General features: G+C 42.7%; 2 protein-coding genes and 1 long non-coding RNA gene across 6 annotated transcripts; 1 reads left to right on the forward strand and 2 right to left on the reverse strand.

The window, feature by feature from the left end:
* Positions 1-290: 290 nt before the first annotated feature.
* LOC136463759 (uncharacterized) lies at positions 291-4,245 on the reverse strand. 2 transcript variants are annotated; one of them, XR_010761076.1, is made up of 5 exons: positions 3,020-4,245; positions 2,715-2,844; positions 1,717-2,026; positions 1,367-1,402; positions 291-1,257 (listed from the first exon to the last, which is right to left on the reverse strand). It is a non-coding gene; the product is annotated as an uncharacterized lncRNA (long non-coding RNA). The 2 variants fall into 2 exon arrangements; XR_010761075.1 differs by lacking the exon at positions 1,367-1,402 and having other exon boundaries at positions 291-1,228; positions 3,020-4,243.
* Positions 4,246-5,952: 1,707 nt separating this feature from the next.
* Positions 5,953-12,748, forward strand: LOC136467263 (uncharacterized). 2 transcript variants are annotated; one of them, XM_066465890.1, is made up of 13 exons: positions 5,953-7,828; positions 7,931-8,291; positions 8,882-9,068; positions 9,166-9,400; positions 9,470-9,538; positions 9,646-9,747; positions 10,153-10,193; positions 10,390-10,523; positions 10,602-10,665; positions 10,792-10,888; positions 10,969-11,081; positions 11,549-11,574; positions 11,658-12,748. In XM_066465890.1, the coding sequence occupies exons 1-13, from the start codon at positions 7,795-7,797 to the stop codon at positions 11,758-11,760; spliced, it is 1,566 nt and encodes a 521-aa protein (XP_066321987.1). In that variant the 5' UTR covers positions 5,953-7,794; the 3' UTR covers positions 11,761-12,748. The 2 variants fall into 2 exon arrangements, with proteins under 2 accessions (XP_066321987.1, XP_066321986.1); XM_066465889.1 differs by having other exon boundaries at positions 5,957-7,828; positions 10,963-11,081; positions 11,658-12,746.
* A 225-nt stretch (positions 12,749-12,973) lies between these two features.
* Positions 12,974-17,753, reverse strand: LOC136467264 (uncharacterized). Of its 2 annotated transcripts, XM_066465892.1 has the most exons (5): positions 17,571-17,753; positions 16,651-17,030; positions 15,992-16,259; positions 13,874-14,110; positions 12,974-13,542 (listed from the first exon to the last, which is right to left on the reverse strand). In XM_066465892.1, the coding sequence occupies exons 3-5, from the start codon at positions 16,220-16,222 to the stop codon at positions 13,267-13,269; spliced, it is 744 nt and encodes a 247-aa protein (XP_066321989.1). In that variant the 5' UTR covers positions 16,223-16,259; positions 16,651-17,030; positions 17,571-17,753; the 3' UTR covers positions 12,974-13,266. The 2 variants fall into 2 exon arrangements, with proteins under 2 accessions (XP_066321989.1, XP_066321988.1); XM_066465891.1 differs by lacking the exon at positions 16,651-17,030 and having other exon boundaries at positions 17,571-17,752.
* Positions 17,754-24,454: the final 6,701 nt, after the last annotated feature.

The following is a 24,454-nucleotide window of genomic DNA, read 5'->3' on the forward strand; positions in this document are numbered from 1 at the left end:
TATTTCCCTTTCAATGTGGTATATGTATTGTTTTGGTGATTCATTTAGATCTTTCCGTATTATATATAATGTTTAGCTATGATGATGAAGCGAATACACATGGGATACAAAGGAACTTAGAAAAGTATACATATGCAAATACTGACTGAATTCATAAAGGGAGCATATAACGTTCTTTGCAAAAAAAAAAAAATCCAAATTTGCCCAACTATGTATTGATTATTTTAAAAATACATGGACACAGGACACATGATTTAAAAATAAAAAACAGTTCTGGCCGAACCCGCTAAGGCTCATACATCGTGACATAAGCACCGATTCACTTTCGCAAGCCAAATTGCCTAACTTTCCCTTTCACCTGTAACCTGAAATAAAAATAGAGAACATATATCAAATGAATAAACATTATACAGATTGGGGTTTGTCAGAACAGATGGAGTGTAGTTCCATTTGAACATTGGAAATTACCTTAGCTTTTATGCAACAAAAAAGAGGTGGTCTCAAGCTTTGAAGATTCACATGTTTCAAAATTGTGAAGAGGTGGTTTCAATATTCACAAGGGATCATAAAAAAAAATGTGAACTGACCTCTTCCAGATTTGGTGCTCCAGCTATTATTGTATTATAAGCAAGTAAATAGTTAGTCCCCACTAAAAATATATAGAAGTCAAAAGAGTCATGTTGTAGAGGAAAATGACAGATTGTAGATGAAGTTATCTGAAGTATGACAGGATCTGGTAGCTTTCTGGACATAATGTAGAGTAGTTCTACTCCAGGTTTCATACATAAAACTGATAAAACAGAGGTTTGCAAAAGAGTTTAAAGCCATCAGGAATATATGGTATTTTTTATCATAATAAAATCATGATATCACTAACCAAAAAGACTGTCGAGCATGAATATAATTTAGTGTTAATTTTATATGCAAATTATGCTAGCACCATGAATATAAAGGTCACCTAAAGCACATTATTTCATAGTATTTGACTGTACTATAGGTTTGAAACTTTGGGCAAGTTCATTTTCTTTGAACAACTGCTTTTTGGCCTGATCAATAACATCATTCTGAGGTTTTCTGAACACCTTGTCCATGTAATGATAATAACAAATGTGCCACTGACCTGTTGGATGTTGGATCTCCACTTGCAGTATGAAGCTCACAGCTGACAGCTCCCAGGCAAGGAAGCAGTCATTGCTATTCTGAGTGGTGTGTGCTCGATGCGTCATGGCTTGCATTTAGCAACTCAGTATTGTAAGCCTTCAACATTACAATTAACTTTTAGAGCAGAAACAGAACCGCAACACTACTGATCTCTCTGCTACATGATTTTTATGACAAAGAATACCACTGCAAGACGTGTGTTTACCTTTTTATGGGAGAAGAGGCTTAACAAAACGATTAGCTGAAAAAGATATAATGTAGAAAAGATTCATCAGGTGAACAACTTTCCTTTAACATTCCCCCCTCCCACGGGCCAAGAAGAAAAAAGAAAAATAGATTCCCAGCATTTAGTGCAGTGCAATTCAAATACAGGACGGCTTATATTGTAGGCATGCAAGTTTTGATCGAAGTCATCACTCTAGTGTCCGGTAAGCACAAACATAAAAGAAATCGCCATATAGGGAACATCCCGGCACATCAGCCAAAGATGCTCGACGCATATTTTATCAGAAGTGATAATAGCAAGAGGAATAAACAACAGTAGTGTAAACTCACATTTTAGAATCACATGATTGAGGAAGAGGAAGAGGAAGAGGAAGAAGCGCGGACGGAGGCGGCGAGGCGCGATGCCGCGGTAGGAGAGCGGTTTTTCTCCTTTTTTTTATTTACTTTGATTTGACGCAGGCACAGGAAGAGACCATACGCGTGAGGTATTCATATATGATTATTAGTAGGCAGTCGTAGGGAATGTGTGGGATTGGATGATAGACCATCAGTCTCACAGTGGGATGTACCTGACCCAAGTCCGATTCTGCAGCAGCTTCCTGTTGTGACCAAGCACACAGTATATCGAAGAAACATCTACCTGCAGGAACACAATAGCACATGATATCAACAAACCATACATGCCACACATTGAGAAAAGCACGTGTGTTAATGACATCATCCCCATAAAGATTAGCATGAAACCATGTGAACACGGAGAGTTAACAGATTAAACTATTATGAGCCATAAATTATCAAGAATATATCTTCACTCAATTGTTATGTGAAGCACTGACCAAATGAGTAATCTTTTAGCCACTACAAATGGATCTTAATAGTTTAATTGGTACAAAACTAAAATAAGTTAGACAAATTTAATTAGACATTTGGACTGGCAACTCTGTAAAACCTTCATGCACATAACAAAAACTCCTGGCCACAATCCAAGAGGAAGCTCCTCGAAACACTCAACATGAAAATAAGTATTAACATATGAGCGGTTTACTACTGTGGGTTAAAACAGAGGGCTTCCCATGGGTCTCATATTCGTCAAGATTTGTTTATGGTAGGAGATGTATCATAAGTTCCAACTATTTATAACCAGAGTGAGCTTGCGCTGCTTCTCCGACCCTCCTTTTCTATGTCTGGCTATCTGTAAGTAGTAAGTAGCCTCACCCTGAAATAATTTAAAAACTGTCTACACAGTAGTCTTATCTCTGAACTACAATATAGCTGTCACGGTAAAAAAAATAAAGCTCAAGTAACAATAGGGAAACAGTTATAGGTACCTGCTGTCATAGTTGAACCCCTTTGTCAACCAAAAGAGATTTTGATAGACATAGCCAGAGGATAATTTAGACAGGAAAAGGCATGGGAATGTCATAAGCGTATCTTTAGTCGCGAAAGCACAAGCTTAATCTGGCCAAATAAAAGCAAACCAAAAATTGGTTAGTCTAAAATAAATATACTTCAATGCGAAAGACAATCTGATTTAAAAGCTCTTCACTCTAAACTGAAATATTAAATATCAGAACACCAAAAACGCACTGAATCTTTTTTTTCCAAAAGAAAATCAGTGGGGAACTGAAATTACCTCTAGGATGTACATGATCAGCAGCAACAGCATTGTTTGATGCAGATGACGTTCACAAATTGTAATATAAAGCACCTAAGAATATAACAGTCCCCCATCTCGTCCTTAACCTATGCAAGGGCGGTCCAAGTTTGTTCGATGGAACATCGATTTGGACATAATATGTTTCAGTTATCACCCATGTCATCCCTAACCTGTAAAAAGCAACGATGGTTAGGCGATCTTTTGCAGGCCATATCTAGTTAGCTGGACATAATATATTTCAGTTATCTCCCATGTCATCCCTAACCTGTGCAAGGCAAATGATGATTAGGCGATCTTTTACAGTCTGAACTGAAGAGTTATTGCATCAGAATATATATTAACATGAATTATTTATTCTTAAAAACGCTGGAGCTATATAAATAAACCAAATTTCTTTTCTGAAAGTGAATTCCTGTGAAGATAACACCTTATATAGGATATAAATGAACAATATTTCTGCAGGCAAAATAAATACCGCAATATCATATACTGAAGTGCTAGCTAACCAAGTATCCTGAATTCCAGAGGAAAAAGGCAATGGAAAAACTGATCGTATGATTAGCTAGTTTGACCTTTTTTTTCATTCCCTTCCAGAGAGGGATCCAAATCAAATAGCAGTTAGGATGAGCATGGATAAAATTACAGATCAAATTACCAGATGTAATTAGAAGTACTGTGGCAAGAGTGACAACGGAGGAAGAGAATATGTGTACGGCTTACTGCACCAGAGCACTAGGGGCCCCTGCACCCGCGCGCCGCACACAGCAATCAGATGGAGGAGAAAGAGAGGGCGCTTGTATCTTGCTTGAAGGACCAGCAGCAGCGAACAACAGCGAAGATCATCGTAAGAACGAAACACAGACATAGGAGAAGGATAACAGAGAAGACCCTGGCAATGGCGACGGCGGCGCGGAGGAGATGGGCGAAGGAGCAGATAGGACGCGCAGGAGGAACAGCGAGTAAAGCTAAGTGGAGCACCTCAGAAGCGCGGCGAAGAACACAGACGAAGGAGCCGAGGAGAGCCCCCGGCAATGACGACGACGGCGGCGCCGAGGAGGCGGGCGAAGGAGCCGAGGAGAACCCGCTGCCGATCCTAGCGGCGCTGCCGAGGAACGGCGTGCGACTCCGTGGGGCAGCGGTGCCGTGTCCGAAGATAAGGAAGAGATTTTTTTTTATTTTGACGGACGGAGAGAGGGAGGGTCAGCAGGAGGGCCGGGCCAATTAAACGACGCGAGACCAAATCGACGACTACACACGCACGAGGCCAGGTGGCTGCACACGATTGGTGAACAGTAACTAGAGCGCTCTCAACGCGCGGATCCTAGGAGCTTTATGGAGTTTCCTATGTCCGGCGGGTTCAACAGTTCCACCTTGCAAACTCCGTTTTAAAGCGTAGTTCGTTATGTTTTTGTCCTAAACCAAACTAGTCTACTTTTGACAAGGCCCGTTTGGATCATCAAATCAAAATCTAAATAGTAAGATAGTGATTGTGAGAATCTAGATTCTAAATAATAATAATCTAACATGTTTGGATCCCTGGATTATAACTAGATAGTGGGTTAATTATACAAGCAATTTTTCTAAAATGCCCATGGCTTCTTCGACATTTTTTTTTACTTCCAGCTAGGGCAAAATTGTCTTGACTTCTCAAAAAGGGGCAAAATCATCTTTTCATACAATAATCTCCCAGAAATTCATGGAGAGGAGATATTGGGATTATGGCCTTGGATTACTCAATATATACTAGAATCTCATAGAAGCTCTCCTGTTTGGATCAGCTTATGTTCTTTTGCTAGATTGTAGAATCAAAACTGGATCTAAACAGGCCCTCAGTTTCCACACGTCTGATCAGCCCGCTCTTCTCCATGCCCGTTGAGATTGAGCTGCTTCGACGAATTAGATTGGAGTTTTAAGAATTTAGAAAAAAAAAACTACAACGAAAGCAGATGGTCGCGACGCTTGATAAGCAAAGCGAAGGATAACTAGCGGAAGAAAGAGGGTCAGTGTGGGAAACCTAGCTCCAACAGCTAGCACAACATATTTGGTGGCTCACATGAAGAGAGCATAGCGGAGGCACCGGCTGTTGTTCGAGCGCTATAGGACTATAGGAGGGGATGGACCAATTTATATTTGTTCTCTTTCTTGTTTTTTGAGCATTTGATACCATCTTGTTTTCATAATCCATTTTTAGGGATTTTAGTAGTGCCTATATTCTAATTTTATGGACCAATTTCTCTCTAGGTAATTTTTTCTTATCATTTTAGAGAAAACGTTTTCTCTTCTTCTATTGACGATTTTCTCTTACCTTTTACATACATTATTTTCCTTATTTTAGGATTTGAGATTTTTTTCTCTTCCTAGATTTTATTTTAAAAACCTTTCTCTCCTTTTTTAGGGGAAAAACTTTTCTCTTCTTAGATGTAATGTAAGAAGCCACTGAGCACTGGTCCACTAGAATAAGAGTCTGTTTGGATCTCATGCAATAACAACTAGTTGGCTAAATTTAAGTCTAAACATATGAACTAGTGAGTGAATTAATAACTAGTTAAACCACAACTAGTAGTTAGTTTACTCTTCCATGAAACCCAGCTACGAGGACTAGTGACTCCGTCCCATTGGAAAAAAAAGACATCCGTTACCCCTGCACGCGACCCTCAGGCTGTCCGCACCGCTGCATGATAAAATGGCTGGTACGCTAGCGGTGGCCTACGTGCGCCTGCAACGCGCGCGCTAGCGTACCGGCCGGCCCTGCCACCGCTACAGACAGCGCAGGCGAGGGAGACGCGTTAAATACTGTAGTGCACTGTAGTAAAAAAGAGAGAGTTGATGAGAGAGAAAGAGAAAGAAAGAAGAATAAAATATAAAATAGTGAATATAGAATATATGACAGAAATAACACGAGTAAAGAAAAAATATGTATAGCGTAGAGAATCTGGATGACTAACTAGAATATTTCTTTTAAAGAGACGGAAATAGAGGCGAACGAGCAGCTAGACTGCGGTTCCCCTCCCTCCCGCATCCCGCCGCTAGCATCTCGCCCTCGCGCCCGTGGCCGGCCTCCGGCGTGCCCGTGGCCCTGCCTCCGCCGCGCCGAATCCTGCCTCCGCCTCCTGCTCGCCTAGCGCCGAATCTGCTCGCCTAGCACCGAATCCTGCTCTCCCGACGCCTCCACGGCAAACCGCGCCGCCGATTCGTGATCGCTCGGCGCCGATTCGTCCTCGCCCGGCGGCTCCACGGCCACCCGCGCTGGAGAGGAGCTCGTAGAGGCAGCGGGGTTGGAGTCGACGAGGCCTGCCAGGTCCGGGCAGCACTAGCGTCGACGCCGCCGCCACCAGCAGCGCCGCTGCAGCCCACGGCCGCCGCGTCGTCGTCGCGACCACCATGGCTAGTCGTGTGCGTGAGCTAGGTTTGCCCAGTCGGCTTGGGAGATGGCAGCCGGCGAGCACGTGTAAGTGGTTGTTTGGTTGCATCTCCTGTAAACATGTGACAGCAGAAGAGAAATGGCGCTTCTCTGGCTTTTATGGCGAAGCCAGACGGGAGTTAAGATACAGGAGTTGGGATTGTCTGAAGATGCTCAACGACCAAAGCTCTTTGCCGTGGATCTGCGTTGGTGACTTCAATGAAGTCCTACACGCCAACGAGCAGTTCGGGGGGCTGGAAGGAGCGAGTGGCAAATGGAGGGATTCCGTGAAGCGGTGTCTGTATGCGGCTTCAAAGACCTGGGCTTCATTGGACTGCCGTACACATGGGATAATCGCCAAGATGATGATCACAATATCAAGGTGAGACTAGACAGAGGGCTGGCAACTGACTCCTTTCTCAGTTTGTTCAGGGATGTGAAAGTATGGCACGTCCAAACCACGACTTCAGACCACTGCGCCTTGGTGGTAGAGTGCCTGGAACATTCCCCGAATCGAAGGAGGAGGAAAAGGAACTTCCTGTATGAAAACATGTGGCAGAGGGACCCGATCTATACGGCTCTCATCCGAGACGCGTGGACACCGCAAACTGGGACTGCCGGGCTGGGCAATCTGCAGTTGGTCAGGATTTAATAATGTGGTGCTACAGTAAATATACGTTAATAACAGATTAATTAGGCTTAATAAATTCGTCTCGTGGAGTACCGATAGATTCTATAATTTATTTTTTTATTTTGTAATTTATTTTTTATTAGTATCAAACATCCTATGCGATAGTAGTCACCGGATTCCAACACCGTTCGAAGCGGCGGTGTGCAGTGCGGGGGATGGATGGATCAATAAATTCAGAGGTGGCCTATCCGAGCGATAACCACGAAGGTGTGGGTGTGGCTGGCTGTGATTCAAGCGCATGCACAGCAAGTCAGGGGTAAATCCGTCTAAATACTGAGATAGCGCTACTTGTTAGCCAGTAAATCCAAACAGGGCTGAGGTTGAACTAGTCACTGGTCAATTAATCACTAGTTCTAACTAATCGTCCTGGTCCATCAAACATGCCCTAAAATTGCAACTTGCAATTGCAAGCAGTTTTTGGTTGGGCTGACCGGTCAGCCAGATTGGGCTTGGCCCATACGGAACCCAGACTATTGAAGTAGCCCAAACCCCAGAAGACGCTCCATTACGCTCCCACCTGTCAGCTGCTGTAGCAAGCAAACTGACATCACCCGCATCTCCTAGACGCCGTCCCCAACCTCTCCGTCCCGCGCCGCCGCCGCCCGTCACTGTGCTCGCGATCTCGCCGGCGGCCCCAGAGGACTTGTCGTGTGCTCGGCCATGGCGTCGTCACCGCCGGCCCTCGAGATCCTAGGTATCCTCACACATCCCCTCTCTCTCTCTCCTCGCCGCGTTTGCCCCCTTAATATCTCGCGTTCGAACACCGCCCCTCTGACGGAATGCGCCAACCTCGCAGTTCGCGAGCCCGACGGCTTCACGGTGTGGTCCGGCTCTCCATACCCTCCGGGCACCACCAGCCCGCCGCAGAGACTCCCCAAGACGGCGTGCAGCGCCACCTCTTTCTCCACCGACGGTGCCCGCCTCCTCGCGACGGTGGCATCGGCCTCGGCCACCGTCTACGATTGCCGCACACTCGCCGTTGTCAAGTGCTTCGAGCTCCCGGGTCTCCTCGCCGCCGCGCTGTCGCCCACGGGGGCGTATCTGCAGACCTTCCAGAAGTCATCCTCGCCGCAGGAGAAGAATGTCACGGTCTGGCACGTTGACACAGCTGCTGCTCTCTACCAGCACTACCAGAAGAGCATGTCTAAGGCCACCTGGTACGTGTTGCTTGGGCTCTCGTGACACTGATAAATTATGCTGCCTGCACTCTTTATCCTTCATTATGCTTGTAGAGATGTTAATATGTAGGTTAGCGTCTTATTACTCCTGATTTATCGGATGAACATTTTATGGGAGATAGTGGCAGACGCTCGCTTGTTAACTACATCCAGCACGTTTGCTATTGCAATATTTCGTTATATGTCATATGGTAGCTATGTTTGAATTCTTGCACAGTTGTATACACATCTATCACTGAGGTTCCTATCAAGCTGGATGATGCTTCTTTTGGGAGACTAGCAAAGAAACAAAACTGTTACTCGATTTTAAAGATATCTCCTAGCACCCGATCCTTAGTGATTAGATTGGCTACTGATTAAGCTTTTTATCCTGGTTCCTGGATTTGAGATTCTAACACTACCTTCTGCCACCATTCTATGTGGATTCTCCATTAGTCGCACACATGAGATTAGGCAAAAAAGAAACCTGAGACAGTATAGGAGGAAGTATCTATAAATTCGATCAATTTGCGTAAGCATGAGACACATTTGAGTTCTTTTGATGCATGATATGTTGATTGAACCTGCAGGCCAATGGTTCAGTTTTCTGCGGATGAATCGGTCGCTTGCCGGATGATGCCTAATGAGATACAATTCTTTGATCCAAAAGATTTTGCAAAAGGGATTTTGTATAGGATAAGAATGCCTGGCATAGCTACGATGCAGCTAGCAACTGCACCAGGATCTCATGTTGCTGGATTCGTCCCAGAGGCTAAGGTTTGATTTGTTACATTTTATTTAGGTAATTAGACTGTGTTTCTGCAAACTAGTTTCACAAGGTTACTGATCTATTTTTCTCTCTGGTTTCGAGTAGGGTGTTCCAGCTAGTGTTCAGATATTTTCTTGCAACAAGGACGCACAAAATCAAGTTGTTGCTCGCAGGAGCTTTTTTCGTTGTTCCACTGTTCAATTACACTGGAACAAAGGGTCCACTGGGCTTCTAGTTCTTGCTCAAGCTGACGTGGATAAAACCAACCAGAGTTACTATGGTGAAACCAAGTTGAACTACTTGACAACTGACAGGGCCTTTGAAGGAATTGTTCCACTTAGTAAGTTCTTAGGTTTTGACAATATTTATCCTTTAATTTCTGGTATCTGACCCTATCATGTATTGGCAGAAAAGGATGGGCCAGTCCATGATGTGCAGTGGTCTTCCTCTGGCTCTGAATTTGCTGTGGTTTATGGATGTATCCTTATATTTACTGTCTTCATATGCACTGTAGAATTTCAGAGTTTTACCTTTTATGTACCATTTGTCCTTTTTAAGTGCTCCTTAACCGTATCCGTATCTCAGTTATGCCGGCCAAGGCAACAATATTCAACAAGAAGTGCAACCCTCTTGTTGAGCTTGGTGAAGGACCTTACAATACGATAAGATGGAACCCCAAAGGACGATGTATCCTCTAGAATAATTTGATCAGTCAGTCTTGTGTGAAAATGTGGTGGGCATATCTAGCTGTTTCTATCTACGAAAGTTGGACTAAGCCATGCTCCCTATGTTCTTTTCATAGGGCGTATTAGAATCTGGATAGCTCTTTACAAGCATTCTTTGACTACTAATTTTTATTATGAAAAGCTAGTGCTACAAAAATAACATTATTTTAAAGATGTCAAATACACATCTATTCATATAACTTTTGCACACTAAGTGTGCATATAATTTGACTAATTGTTAGTTACAGTTTAAGAAATTTGACCTTTTCAGATCCTAATACTCAGTATAATAAGAAACGGAGGGAGTATATACATCTTATGAAACCTGTTGCTTTTACAATATCCTTGACCACATTTTCTCGACCAGTTTTTGTATTAGCAGGATTTGGTAATTTGCCTGGTGATATGGTATATTTCTACACCAAACAATTTTTCAGCATTATTCTTCACCCTTAAAATTTATAAATATTGTCTATTTCATCTGCTTAACTCTTTAAGTTTGGTATAGAAAAAACAAAGATAAACTACAAAAGCAAACATGCCTTAATACCTGTAAGCATCTACAAATAGTTGCATTGTAGCTCACATGGTATTTTCTGCCCAGGCGTTCTGGGATTATTCAGAAAAGAAATTGGTAGCAAAAACAAAGGCAGAATGTTCTGTCACAAGTGAATGGTCCCCTGATGGTCGTCATTTTATGACTGCTACAACAGCGCCGAGGCTCCAAATAGACAATTGGTATGTTTACTGTATTTGGCAATTGGCATATTAATGGACATAGTTAAATGCCCTTACTGAATGGAACTGTTGTTGCAGTATAAAAATATTTGACCACAACGGATCTCTGCAGTTTAAGAAGATGTTTGAAAGGCTGTATCAGGTATACCGTATACCCTCAACATAACTTCTTATTTTTTATCCTATTCTGTTCCTAAACTGTAGTAACATGCTGAAATTTATAGATAAATATGCACTCTATATTTCTGATTTTTTTTTAATCATTCAGGCTGACTGGAAACCTGAAGTACCTGAAAGATTCGGTGACATTGCTGACCTGACAACATCCTTGAGTACCTTAAAGATTGAAGAAACAAAAAAACAAGGTTCTGGTATTCTCGTAGATTCCAAGTCAATCTGTTCTGATCAATTGATATCTTCCCTTGACGTCCTTCTATAGTTTCAGCACAAGGTTCCAAGTCAGCACAAACATCAATCAAGGCCCCTGCAAATACAGCGCCGAAACCTACAGCATACCGCCCACCCCATGCTAAGGGTTCTGCAGAACTTCAGGACAAGGTACAAGCTTCTATCTAATAACACCACCATGGTTCCGTTGCAGAACTGGGGTGTTTGGTCTTTGGTAGGAATGGAATGTGAAACTGAATGATTTGGTCTATTACCATGCAATTGCTCCTTGTCATGGTGCCGCAACAACAACAAAGCCCGTTAGTCCTCCAAGCAAGTTGGGCTAGATCTCCATATGAGTGGTTGGATTTTTTATGTTGGTTTGTCAGGCCTATCACCACCTCCTTTACCTGGGATTGTGACCGGCTAAGTTGAAACAACACAGGCTAGATCTTGTCAGTGTCAAATAGAATAAAAGAGGAATGTGTCTCATATACTTAATAAATCATATGCTGCCGATTACCTGGGATTTGCTGTGCTCAGCTAATTCTATTGGTTGTTGTTCCAGCTCGTTCGAGAAAATTCTCATTGTTTGGCAGTATAAGAATATTGACTTATCATGTTTTGGTGCATTGCAGCTCTTTGGTGGACTAGCTCCTGCAGGGTGAGTTTCACATTCTTCACTCACCTTTTCTTATGCCTTTTTTTACATCGACAGATAACCCACTGACCTTAACAATGTAACAGGGGGGAGATGAGCAAAAATGCATTGCGAAACAAGAAGCGCAGAGAGAAACAGAAGGAAAAGAAAGCTGCTGAAGCGTCAGGCTCTCCTGCTGATGAAAGTTGATCTGTGCTGGATTTGTTTCAGCATTTCCAACCACCGAGTATAACAGACGGTGACAAATGATTTCTTTCAATCTGGTGAAACGGCCATGCACCAATTCACGTTTACACCGTATGAAACTCTTCATAGTTTGGTGCAGACAGTCAGATTATTTTTTCAGTGTTATACTGAATTTGTATAAGCATATCGAAGAAACAGAAAGGAGGAGGGTTGTGTTAGGCGTGGCGAGCCAATGTAAAAACTTAGCCACTTTAATGGAGATGAAACCCGAAAGAAAGGACGGGGATATTGATGAAGATGTTAGCCATAGAATCAAAGCAGGGTGGATGAAGTGGCGGCAAGCGTTGGGTGTCCTATGTGACAAAAGGGTACCACAGAAGCTAAAAGGCAAGTTTTATAGGACGGCGATTAGACCTGCTATGTTGTATGGTGCAGAATGTTGGTCTACGAAAAGACGACATGTTCAACAGCTAAGTGTCGCGGAAATGCGTATGTTGCGTTGGATTTGCGGTCATACAAGAAGGGATCGAGTTCGGAACGATGATATACGTGAGAGATTAGGGGTAGCGTTAATTGAAGAAAAACTTGTCCAACATCGGTTGAGATGGTTTGGACATGTGCAACGGAGACCTCCAGATGCACCGGTGCGTAGCGGAATCATAAGTCAGGATAGTAACGTGAAGAGAGGCAGAGGAAGACCGAAGTTGACTTAGGTAGAGGCAATAAAAGGAGACTTGAAAGGATGGAATATACCCAAAGACTTAGCCTTAGATAGGAGTGCTTGGAAGACAGCTATTCACGTGCCTGAACCTTGATTGCTTCAGATGGGTTTTAACTCTAGCCTACCTCCAACTTGTTTGGGACTTAAAGGCTTTGTTGTTGTTGTATATCGAAGAAACAGAAAAGTGAGGCTATTTCATATTTTCATGTGCTCTCTTGTTCTGTCGATGGATTCATGATCATTGTGCTAGCAATGCCACTATTGAAAGGACGATAGTTTCATGGGCATGATAGTTCTTGCAGAATTTCCTACAAAACATTATCGTACACTGTTGCATTAGCATGGCAAGAATAATTGTGTAACTTTGAAGTACTAATGTCCTAATCCTAACCCCAAAAAAAATGTATGGCATGGCAACTTGCTAGCTGATTAGCCGAGGGCTGAGGCTTGTGGCAAGAGATCTGCAGTCCTCAACAAACACGTGCATAGAAAGAGTTTGTAAATAATCCTTAATCCCCCGCTACACATTTCGTGTCACAGTTGAGAGTTTTGATCGATCAGATGCACAAGCTATCACCAACGTCTGATTGGCAGGTTACGGTCTCAAAACACGGTCCCATCAACTACAAAATTGCCAAGAATTCACTCACGAGACATACCCGGTAAAGAACAAAAAAAATCAATGGTCCAGGCGACAGGCGACCTTACTCCGCTGCACTAGCCCACGTTCCTATTATGCATTCTGCAATGGGTCAAAAAAAGGAGGGGGGCTGATGATACCCCATCAACTAAGACTCCTGAGCATGGGGACGCCAGTTTCCCCTGCAAAGCTCCTGCATAAGATGCACAAATTTCTGAGGCTGTTGCCACCATGTAGGTTTTGACACAGCTGATCTCTCATATTGGTCCTCTTCTGAGCCTTCCTTCTGCATGAAGCTCTCGGAGAAGTTGTGCCACTTTTGCATGGCACGCTTCAGTCGGGCAGTCCTCTTACCAGTGACGAGATATCTGGTGTAGTCCCTGGCAAGACGGTAAAGTTCCTCCCCTCTGATTATGTGGATGTACTGCACCGTTAGAAAAAATACAGTGATTTAGCAGCCATCCTGGAGGGTTAATGCTTGTCACTATGATAAACACAGATGCATACATTTGAATTTCGTAAGATCTGGCTATAGCAAAATTGTAAAGGTAATTCATATCATAAAGGGACTATAATCATTTTATACCTAAGTGTCACATGTACAAGCAAAAAAAACCTAAGAGCATGAAGTCTATTGATACCATTCTGTCTTTTTCATAAGCAATGGTGTTTCAGCAGTCTATGATGCCCAGTGCTAACTTATCAAATAGGTATACCAGGAAATGCAGAAGAAACAAGGAAAACAAAACAATTACCACAAGTATGAAAGCAACAGTGGCCAAGATAACTTGGACTACTTCATCCAATGTTTCCTTGAACGATTCATCATCTGGGCCACCAGAACCACCACTGCCCCCACGGCGATTCCCATTCCCTCCGCCTCCACCAGACGCTTGTTCTCTCAGTTTAGCCACCTGCTCCTTCAGCAAGTTTTGTATGGGCCGGGGCTTTTTTGCATCAGCCATAGCTTTCTTCAAAGATTCCATCAAAGGCTGCAAAAAACCGATATACAAGATCACCAACCTATTAAGAAATGTAAATGCACTCTGCTAGCAGAACCAAATGTATGTAAATGTTTTGGGGATTGAGACTTTTCCTATATATTTGGTTTCTTGACCAAGCCAGCTATTCCTAACATGTACCCTTGATCTGTGTTTAAATTCGATATGGTAGCCTAACATGCTCCCTCCATTTTAGGTTTGTCCTAAGTCAAACATTCCTAACTTTGACCAACAATTTAAAAATATAGTTTTAAATAGTTGAGAATAACCCAGCAGATTATTATGACTTCCAAAAACAACAGAAGTAATCCACCTAAAGGAGTATGACAAAATTCTGAAGCGAGACAAGAGTAAGTTTGCTTTGATCCACCAAATATATCATACACTAGTTCAATTTAACAAATATCTAAGTGCACAGTATGGGCGTATGGCACATGCAAATAAAAATATCACTCTGACCATGTTTTACTTAATTCAACAAGAGTAAAGTCCACTGCCGATCCTTAAACTTGTGTCCCTATGTCATCCCGGTCCCTAAACTCTCAAAATAATTATTTATAGGTACCTAAACATTGTTCGGGTCTCACAATAGTCCTATCGGATCTCCATGCGGTCCTATAATTTGCGTAGGTGTGTCATTTTGGTCCCAAATGTCGTGAACTAGCTAGCAGGATCAACGTGCTCCAGCCACTGGCCACCCACGCTCGGCCTCAGTCCGAGCTGCCGTAGTACGTGCCAACCACGGCCGGCGTGTGGGTCTGTGGAATCGAACGCGACAACCACGCCGCCACCGAATGCCTCCTCCTCTTCGGCGCCCGCGCAGGCCGCGCGTCGCACACCACTGGCGTTGTCGACGCATCGGACGCCATGGAGAGGCTGTCAGAGCAGTCCTGCTGCGCAGAGGAGGCTGTGAAGGAGGACTGGACAGCCATGACGACTAGGTGAGGTGACCTCGAAGCTCGCCGGTGGAAGCGACGTCTTGGTCATTCGGCCAGTACGGCTGCGCTAGGTGGCCTGCGCGGCTGCGCCAAGTCCGACGCCGCAGAGACTAGACTACACACCATCAAAACGCAGGCGAGCAAGGAAGCAATTGTCTCCGTGCTCGAGCCGTGGCCGCTCCCTCTCACCCATGACACGACTCCGAGGACAGTAGTACATGCACCGTGGTGCGGCCTAGGCAAAAGCCGCCGGCAGCAAGAGGTGGCGAGCCGAGAGTAGCCTGAAGCCACCGGCAAGCCGCCCCTGCACGCATCACCACCCGAGCAACACCAGGTGAGGCCGCCCCAGCGCCACCGTGCGAGCAGGCCCATGAGCTGCTGGGCGAGGGTGCCCTGGGTGAGCGCGCTTCCCTGCCGCGGACGTCCGGCGTGCGAAGAGTTGCCGTCGAGGAGGCCAAAGGCCGAGCGGCGCAGTAGGCACTGGTCAGTCCGGGAGGAGACACAGTCACGGGTAGCAGGTTCAGACCCGTTTGGATGGGCAATGAGACCCGAACAATGTTTAGGTATCTAGATGAACGTTTTGTAAATTTAGGGACCAGGATGACACAGTTGCACAAGTTTAAGGACCGGTAGCGAACTTTACTCATTCAACAATATCAAGTGCATTGGTGGCATTCATAAATTTTGGCACCGACAAAACATCAACTTTGTTTAATTTCATCCACCAACTAAGCTACCGAAACTGGCCTTGGACAAAACCTATGAGTGACCAAAATTTTGGTAATTGGCAGTGAATCCACGGTAACACTATCATTTGACACGTATTCAACACACCCCTGGAATCATATCAAGAAAACAACACAGCTATGCATTTTTGCATGATAAATTTATAAGAAATATCAAGCATAAAAGGAAGGCCTTAGAAGCTACTTACATCATCAGCAGTGCCAGGGTTTCCCTTTCCACTTAAGGCACATACAGGAGTAAGCCTTTTGTGGCTAGCAGCAATGAGAACTAGCCTTGGGTACACCTTCTGTTGCAGCTTGTGGAATCCAAGAGCATGTGAATATAATGGATACTGATATGTGCTCCCAAGACCTGCTATAGGTTTGTTCACAATGATCCTACTGTGAGGCTTGCAAGTAGTGGCTTGGAAGTAGCTCATCGTTTCCTACTTCTTGAATAGTTAACTAGAACCAAATCTGCAGATTCACATTAAATGTAAGAATTTCAGAAATTGCGAGGAAAATGCCAATGCCTCGAAGGCAGTATAAAAATAGATAACAACAGAATCTAATGCATATGATGTGGGTTGGGTGTTTCTGTGTTTGTGGGGGTGGGGACAGTGTTTTTTTTTTGTAAACCCAACCAGGTAGCCAAGATTTGGATAGCTTTCCTTCTTAATAGAATTTCAATCAACTCTCTCTCTTTCAGTTACATAACTAAGAATATGCATGATCCAGTTTGGTTTTCTACCTCCCTCAAAATGCAAAGAAAATGAAAAAAAAAACAATTCATGCATCAGAACATAAAGTTTCCGGAGAATCTGTTGGTAAGCTGACCAATAACCAGATTAAATGCAATGTAGCCAACCTTGGCAGAAACCATATGAACTTCAATTCTTCATGTTCATGCGCTACCGGTATGAGGGAACCCTGTTCTGTATGACAGATCCCTATTGACACTCAAACAAAAAATAGAGACAGTGTACACAACCATTGACATGATGACACTACATTATACATCAAGGAAATCTACATGATAACCTAAATAAAAAATAAAATCGAAAAGAGGAAATGGAAGCATCACAACTAACTTAAGGTGAAAAAATACCACATCTCACATTCCAAATAGGAATGACATGAGTAAAAAGTGGCATAAGACTACCTGCAAAGGGAATAGCATGTGACATGGGGCTCGGTTGAACCCCCCATTATGCCTAAAACAATCTTCACCTGCCTTGGTTCCAATGCCTATGGGATCAACTTAGATCAATTTTACATGACCTTAAAAATTGGCAACTAGCAAACTTCAGCATGCCCAAGCACATTTTGGTTGGTTCGTTCATTTCTCACAACTATTTCAGCAAATTTACGGCAAAGAACACATTAGCCGGGAAGCCTTATTCTGCTTCTTAATTTGCCAGAAGTTGGTGACACAAACACCTCTTCTTCATTCTCTTATCTCAGCCTGACTGATTACTGACTGCTCAGCGCAAATTAAACTCCATCTTTCACATGTAAAAACACAGGACATCAACACGGCTTTCTAATAGGCTATGGAATGCTTCCTCTCAGGGGCAGGCCCAGTAGAGGACATGGGTGTACACATGTATACACCCAGTAAATTTTTACGAAAAAATCGAAGTTAGTAGGCATAATATATCTATACACTTAAATTAGATCATGTCGGAATAATAAATAGGGAAATAGCCAAATAGCTCAAGTTAGGGTTCGGGAACTCGGTTTCGCACAGCAGGAAAGGAAGGGAAGGGAAGGGAAGGGTCCGCATACTTGTTGGGTACTCGTCGCCGGCGAAGGGACCGTCGAAGGCCTGGCGAAGGGACAGACGAACGCCTGGGTACCTGGCTTAGGACGGCGCCGGTCGGTCGCCGCGCGCGAGAGAGAGCGCGCGCACGCGGGGTGAACGGGAGAAGATAAGGCAAGGGGGGAACGGGCTGCTGGTTGGGTGCTGCAGAAGACATAACTGATTAGGGGGGAACGGGCTGCTGGTTAACTGATTGTCTGTTTAAAGTTTAAACTCTATATATTTCCTTTATTATTAGTGAAATTTTACGGCGCTAGGAAATTAGGTTTCGTTCGCTTATGCTAAAATTTGACTTATACTGACGTTGATTTTTACGCTAAACTGATTCTAATGTTAAAAAGTAGCTCAAACGAACAGGACCTTAAGTTATGGGCTAAAACTAAAAAAAAAATATGTGGACCCTGAAGTGGCTTACAATTAAATTTGGAGGATATAACATTATTTTGACATCTCCGGCCTGTTCGCTTGTTGGTTTCAGCCAGCCCAAACCAGCCAGCCAACCGTGTTTTTCTCTCACAATAAATCAGCACCAGCCAGCCCAAACCAGCCCAAAAACCAACCAGCGAACAGGCCGCTCGTGAGCTGCTTCTCGGGATTAAAAAAATGGAGCTGCTTTTCTGAATAAAAAAGGAGCTCCTTCTATGAATTAAAAAAGGTGTTGTTTCTCATAATCTCATGTCAGCATCTCTTATATCCGAATGTTGTTTATCCCCAAATCGCAGAAACTAGGAACGACGGCCGGCCGGTGGGATCTCGCCGGCGGCTAAGACCGTGCGCGGGATCAGGGCCAGAGCTTCCCGCACTCGAGGTTGCAGCGGCAAGGCATGGGAAGTGCTAGTGCGAGCCGGCCACAGGAGGCGGCGGCGTGCTGCGGCAGGCGGCGGCTTGGGCGGAGCGTATAGAAGGCGGCGAGCGGCGGGGAAGGTGGTGTCATGGCGGGATGCACAGGGCCCGGTAGGACCCAGTTCTGGCAGCGTCGTGGCCGGATGTAACGCGGAGCGTGCTGCCAGCGTGCACGCGGCAGCGCACAGCGCGACGGCAGCAGCGGCGGCGATGATGCAAGGGGTGACGGCGAATCCAGCTTGTGTGATTGCGCTAAAGCGCGACGGACCATGTGAACCGTGGTGGTGGTCATGGCTCGGTTAGGGAAGGCTCAGCGCATGTTACCCGCGGCGTAGTGGCCATGGTCATGGTGGCGGCCATGGCGGCCTCCCGCGATGAGGCGAGGTATGCAGGGGCACGACTCTCCCTCTCCTAGCGCGGTCGGCGCAGCGGCCCCCTGGCTGCGAGGCGGTCGGAGATACGGCGAGCCGGCGGGCGGCTTGCCAGCGACCTGGGAGGCGGCGACGCAAGCAACGAGATCCTGAGTCGCAGGCACCGGCCACTCCCGTTCGTGGAATTGAATTGGGTCAGGAGTTAGAGATTCATTACAGGAGAGAAGGACTAAACTGCCCTTAAGAACAATTAATTAATTTTCGTAATTAATAGGTGCGGTAAATATTTTCCACGGGAGAAACCGGTGGTTCCTCCTATGCACCGTAACAAATCACTTATTATTAACTAGAAAATAAATATTCCCTTTGTCCTGAAATATATACTCCGAAAGAATGCAATTCTAATCCCTTTGTCTAGAAAAAAAATATAAATTTAGCATAGTATTAAATTAAAGTATCTCGAATTTAACTAATTACATATAAAAATATAAATAGTTATAATATCAAATAAGAGTGTACTGTGATACACATGGCTAGTTACTAGTTGGACTAAAATTAGTACAAATTAGCTATGATTGTCTAGCTAGTTGGCTAGCAACTAGTTAAAAACTTAGCTAAAAAAATTAGGCTCATCTATGAGCCCTCTTGGATACACTAGAGCTAATTTGAGCTAAAGTTAGCTAGCTAACAATTAGCTTATGGTATCAAACATGCTCTATATTTTTATAATATACTTATTTGGTGTCAAAAACATTAATATGTCTACCTATATACTAATCAAACTTTGGATACGGAAACCAAAATACATATAGAATTGCATCATTTTCAGGAAGGTAGGGCCTGTTTGGTTCCTTAGACCCAATTTTAGTCCATGTCCCATCGGATATTTGGACACATGCATGGAATATTAAATATAGACTAAAAATAACTAATTACACAGATTGCGATTAATTTACGAGACGATTTTTTTAAGCCTAATTAGTCTATGATTTGACAATGTGGTACTACAGTAAATATGTGCTAATGATGGATTAATTAGGCTTAATAAATTCATCTTGTAAATTAGTCTCTATCTATGTAATTAGTTTTATAATTAACTCATATTTAGTTCTCCTAATTAGCATCCGAACGTCCGATGTGACATGGACTAAAATTTAATCCCTAGAACCAAACACCCATGTAGTCTCGTATTTACATTTATCCTAAGTCAACCAGCCTTATATTTTGACTAAAAATGTAGAAAAATGTATTAACTTCTACCACAACAAAAAATTAGGTTATAAAAATATATTCCATAATATTTCTAATCGAGTTTATATGATGTTAAAAATATTATTGTTCTTTTTTTATAAATTTGGTCAAACTTAAATTAGTTTGGATTAGCATAAATAAATACACTATGTTTCACGAGGGAGTAGTCAAAATGCCCTATTTGCCAAACACTCTTGCCAATATATTTCCTTCCACGTAACTGTTCGTTATATCTTTATATTTTTTAATCAAATATGATTACAAGACCTTTTCTTTCTTTAAATTACATACATGGACACTCGTACACTAAAGAGGGAATTGACAAACCTTGATATTGATGAAATTACCACAAACACCTTACGTCGAGGAGCATGTTGCCTATCACTAAAAGAACGATGATGTTAAATCCTAAAATAAATATAGAAAAATATGAGCACCTTTGTCAAATCGAGGACTTAGAACTTAGGTAACAAGTTCCACACAAAGCAAACCAACCAGCTAAGATACGCTCAGTTCGCGATCTGGACCTTTTCGTCGCTTCATCGTGGCATCTGTACTACTCCCGCCTGTCATCCCAAATTAAATCAACTTCTAAAATCGTCATAAATCAAATTATTTTAAATTTAACTAACATTATAAAAAAGAGCGCCAACATTATGACATCAAATTAGTATATATCAATACATACATCATGAAGTATATTTTCACAATATATTTGTTTGTGTTATCGATGTTGTTATCCTTTTTTATAAAGTTGGTTAAACATAAAATAATTTGACTTAGAATCATTTTAGGAATTAATTTATTTTTGGACGGAGGTAATATTATACATCTTCACTATGTCGAGATCTATTTTGTCCATCCTCTTTCCCTCTCTGGTTACATTATTACTCTATATATCTCTATACTATATATGCTCAAAACTAAAAATAAAGGGAGATTCATTATGCATGCGCATCGCTGAAATATTTGCACTTGATTTTGCCACCAAGCACTAATCTCCAACGGTGTTTGTGCATCTCAACCAAAAAAACTAAGATGGTCTTTTTTCCTTACAAACCGACACCGACAATGCCTAGCAGGTAACATTGGGAGGCTATCTACAGGAAACTTACTTGTGTTTCATTTTCTATTTTCTCTAGATGTCATTTGTCTTGCTTATTTGAGCTGCAATTTGCGCTAACTAAAGAAGTGAATAAGCTTGGAACACAATCAAACACAAGTAAGTTTGCTTATTTTCAAATTCGCATCAATATATTGGCCATCCATTTATTCTTATATGCATGTAATGGAATTTCCATATAGCAGAGCTAGTACAGAAGGCACTATTACAGCAGGAATTTCATGTGATTGCTTCCTTGATTACTTCTGTACAGCATTGATAGTACCTTATCAGCTTCCTTTCATGTGAATGAGTAGTAGTGCTATCGGATAGTCTGATAGCAGTTCTACTGCAACTTTAATTTGCGATGATGAAGCTACCTAGATAGTCATTTGATGCTAGTACTGCTACCTAGATTGTGGTTTTTAGCTTTGGCACATGAACTGTTCCTTACAATATATAGCTTAATTTTGGCTTGATTTTGATGCGGATGTTGAAATAATCCATGGCATGGCTGCAAGAGGGGGCCCTTAAATTATTATTTTGTTTGCCCTCAAGAACCAAGTCTGTTGCTTTACATATACACTCTCTGAATGGACATCTATAGTAAAACAAAATTGGACTGTCAATTTTACTATCACCAAGTCTGTTTATTTAAACTATACACTATGTATATTTTTATAACTATATTTTGCAGGTTAGTGGTCGCAACATTTGAAGGCCGTGCAAAATGGAAGCATTTAGTCACACAATATTGTTTGATGCTAAAAGTTCCTTCAACCATTTAGTTAACTGTTTTAAAACATTATTTATGTCCTTGCATTTGAGCTTAGAAGAACAATCCGAAGCTCACTCTCATGGATGTCGCGGTGCCCTGCAAGGTTATGATTTGCATGGAACTCTTGTGTTCTTATGTGTGTATGTGTACTGAGCATATCTCCATTGCATAGATGGTAGTGCAGTGGTTGGGCACAACATTCTTGTTCCAATTTGATGTTCTGACATGATTTTTTGGGGCTCTGATATAATGTTCTTCGCTGTTGATGTTCGGTTGTGTTCCCGTTTGAATTTTGCTCTTATATTTTTAAGGCTGCTTTATTTTTTTTCTATTTCGAGTTCTGGTATGGAACATAGTGAAATAAGCCTTTGATTATGTGCTTGGATACGAAACTTGTTTGTTTTTTGAGCTACAATTTGACTCACTCTGACACAATGGACGTTCAAGCTTGATACGTTTTGGATACGAAATAAGCTTCGCTGAAGGGACGAGCTTTGTTTATGGGCCTGTTTGTACAGCTTATAAGCTGCTTATGGCCAAAATAAGCTGAAATCAACAGCCAAACGTTATGTTTTTCAGCAGCTTATTCTGGCCACGCTTATTCCCACAGCTCCCATTTATACTAAAAAGCAGAAGCTGAATCAGACCAGCTTATTTTGACCGCCGCTTTTACTCTATTTGTGCAGCTTATCTGGGAAGCGCTTCCTAGATAAGCTGTACCAAACAGGGCCTATATTGAGCCATACTGTGTACATTAGCGGATTCTCTTCGCCCAAACAGCAAACCCCGGAGAGAAAAGATACACATGTATCTAAGGTGTTTTGTTATGCACAAGAATTTACACTTGTAAATAAATTACCGCTCCAAAATATTACCAACATGCCAAACAGGGCCTAAGTTTAATTATTTGAAGGAAAAAAATGCAGATGTTGTGCAGTTTTCTCTTATTGTGGACTGCATCTAAAAGTAATTTACCTGAGTAACAGTTGTTGATCATTACCTACACATGCTGATGGTTCATCCTGGCCATTATTTTGAGATGGGGAACATAAGTTTAGCAGTATACGTAGGAGAAGAATAGGAAAAACTCAGTAAGATAACCTCATGAACCAGTATTCATATGCTTGTCCAATCTGTAGTTCAAGAACTACAAACCTGACACGTGTGATAAATAAGCTACGATCAAAGAAATTTACATGCTGCCTATGAGGATTACCAACATCGCTGGCACTGCTCATGGTTTTATATGTCTATGGGTTCTAAATATATGGTTTCTAAATTATGTACTCCATCCATTTCAAATTTTTGACTTTTCTAAATATATTGTTTTTGTTATGCACTTAGATATAGTCTTGATACATAGTAAAACAACAAATTTAAAAAACAAAACATATTATAATTTAGAAAGGAGAGAATAGTATCTTATAATACTTTAGCATCTAAACCGTGTCTAAAAATGTAGTTTAAGAGACCTAGACATAGTGGGGATTGGAGAATGGCCATCCATGCATTTTTATTTTTATTTCACTTGAACTACTTTAACGGTACTTTTCAGCGAACGAATAATATTTTTCTCTCACAATAAATCAGCATAAGCATCGGTATAAGCTAAATTTCAGCGAAACAAACCGACATGTCTGTCTCATCTCATGCTCGTTGACTAAACTCGCGGCTCTACCAGTGCCTGTGGTGGCAAAGACAGTAGTACTCGGATGACGTACAACCTGTTCGGCAGGCTGTAAACGATCATGGATTATTTACTGCTGGTTGGTTTGATGTAAAAAAAATATTGTTTCAGCTTATAATCCACGATCATATACGAGCAAACTACAAACTACAGATAAGCGACCGGCCGGCCGGATAGGAAATGGAACGGAGGCAGCTGACTAGTTGGGCCTCTGCTTGTCATGGTTTGACTTTGACTCGTTGACGCGTGTGTGGCCTCCGTTCTACCACCTCCGGTTCTTGCCAGCTGCACGAATAGTCTTCACTGCTGTTTTTTTTTCCAGAAGTGGCGGCTTCAACAAACACCGACTGGTTCTGTCATTTGCACGCAGAAACAGCTTGAACGATCGCGACAGGGCCACATTTCACTTCACCTGAGTAACAACGCTGGCAGACGCCGCGAGATGAACGCTGCAGGTGCCGCTAATAAGAACAAACGTGCAGCTGAGCTCGGAAACTGCTTCACGTTTCATCATCTCTGCGCTGCCGTTACGCCATGGTAGCCGGGTAGAAAAGGGGCCAAGTATCTGCCAAGAACAAGAAGTGAGGCAGCGCCCCAGCGGCGACGTGCTTCAGCATGAGCCCACACAGAGGTCGACGCGGTTCACACCGATTTCACAACGTGCAGATGCCGACCTGGGTTGGCGTCGACCTGCTGAGTATCGCTCGGTTTGACTCGGCCCTCGTTTCATTTGGACGATCGCGACAGGTGAGACGACCTGATCGGATGCATGCTTCTCTCCAAAGTCCAATCCTACTCTATAAAAAGTCAAGCCCCAG

The sequence above is a fragment of the Miscanthus floridulus genome, chromosome 7 (genome assembly GCF_019320115.1).
Source record: "Miscanthus floridulus cultivar M001 chromosome 7, ASM1932011v1, whole genome shotgun sequence".
NCBI classification, from domain to species: Eukaryota; Viridiplantae; Streptophyta; class Magnoliopsida; order Poales; family Poaceae; genus Miscanthus; species Miscanthus floridulus.

Bases quoted from the DNA above. Each gene is read 5' to 3' on its own strand.
- LOC136467263 (XM_066465889.1), top strand. From the start codon at position 7,795: ATGGCGTCGTCACCGCCGGCCCTCGAGATCCTAG. The intron at 10,666-10,791 runs GTATACCGTATA...TTAATCATTCAG, and splicing joins TGTTTGAAAGGCTGTATCAG to GCTGACTGGAAACCTGAAGT. The intron at 11,575-11,657 runs GTGAGTTTCACA...ACAATGTAACAG, and splicing joins GGTGGACTAGCTCCTGCAGG to GGGGGAGATGAGCAAAAATG.
- LOC136467264 (XM_066465892.1), bottom strand. From the start codon at position 16,222: ATGAGCTACTTCCAAGCCACTACTTGCAAGCCTCACAGTAGGATCATT. The intron at 14,111-15,991 runs GTAAGTAGCTTC...GGTTTTTTGCAG, and splicing joins ACCCTGGCACTGCTGATGAT to CCTTTGATGGAATCTTTGAA. The intron at 13,543-13,873 runs GTAATTGTTTTG...CTAACGGTGCAG, and splicing joins CTGTTGCTTTCATACTTGTG to TACATCCACATAATCAGAGG.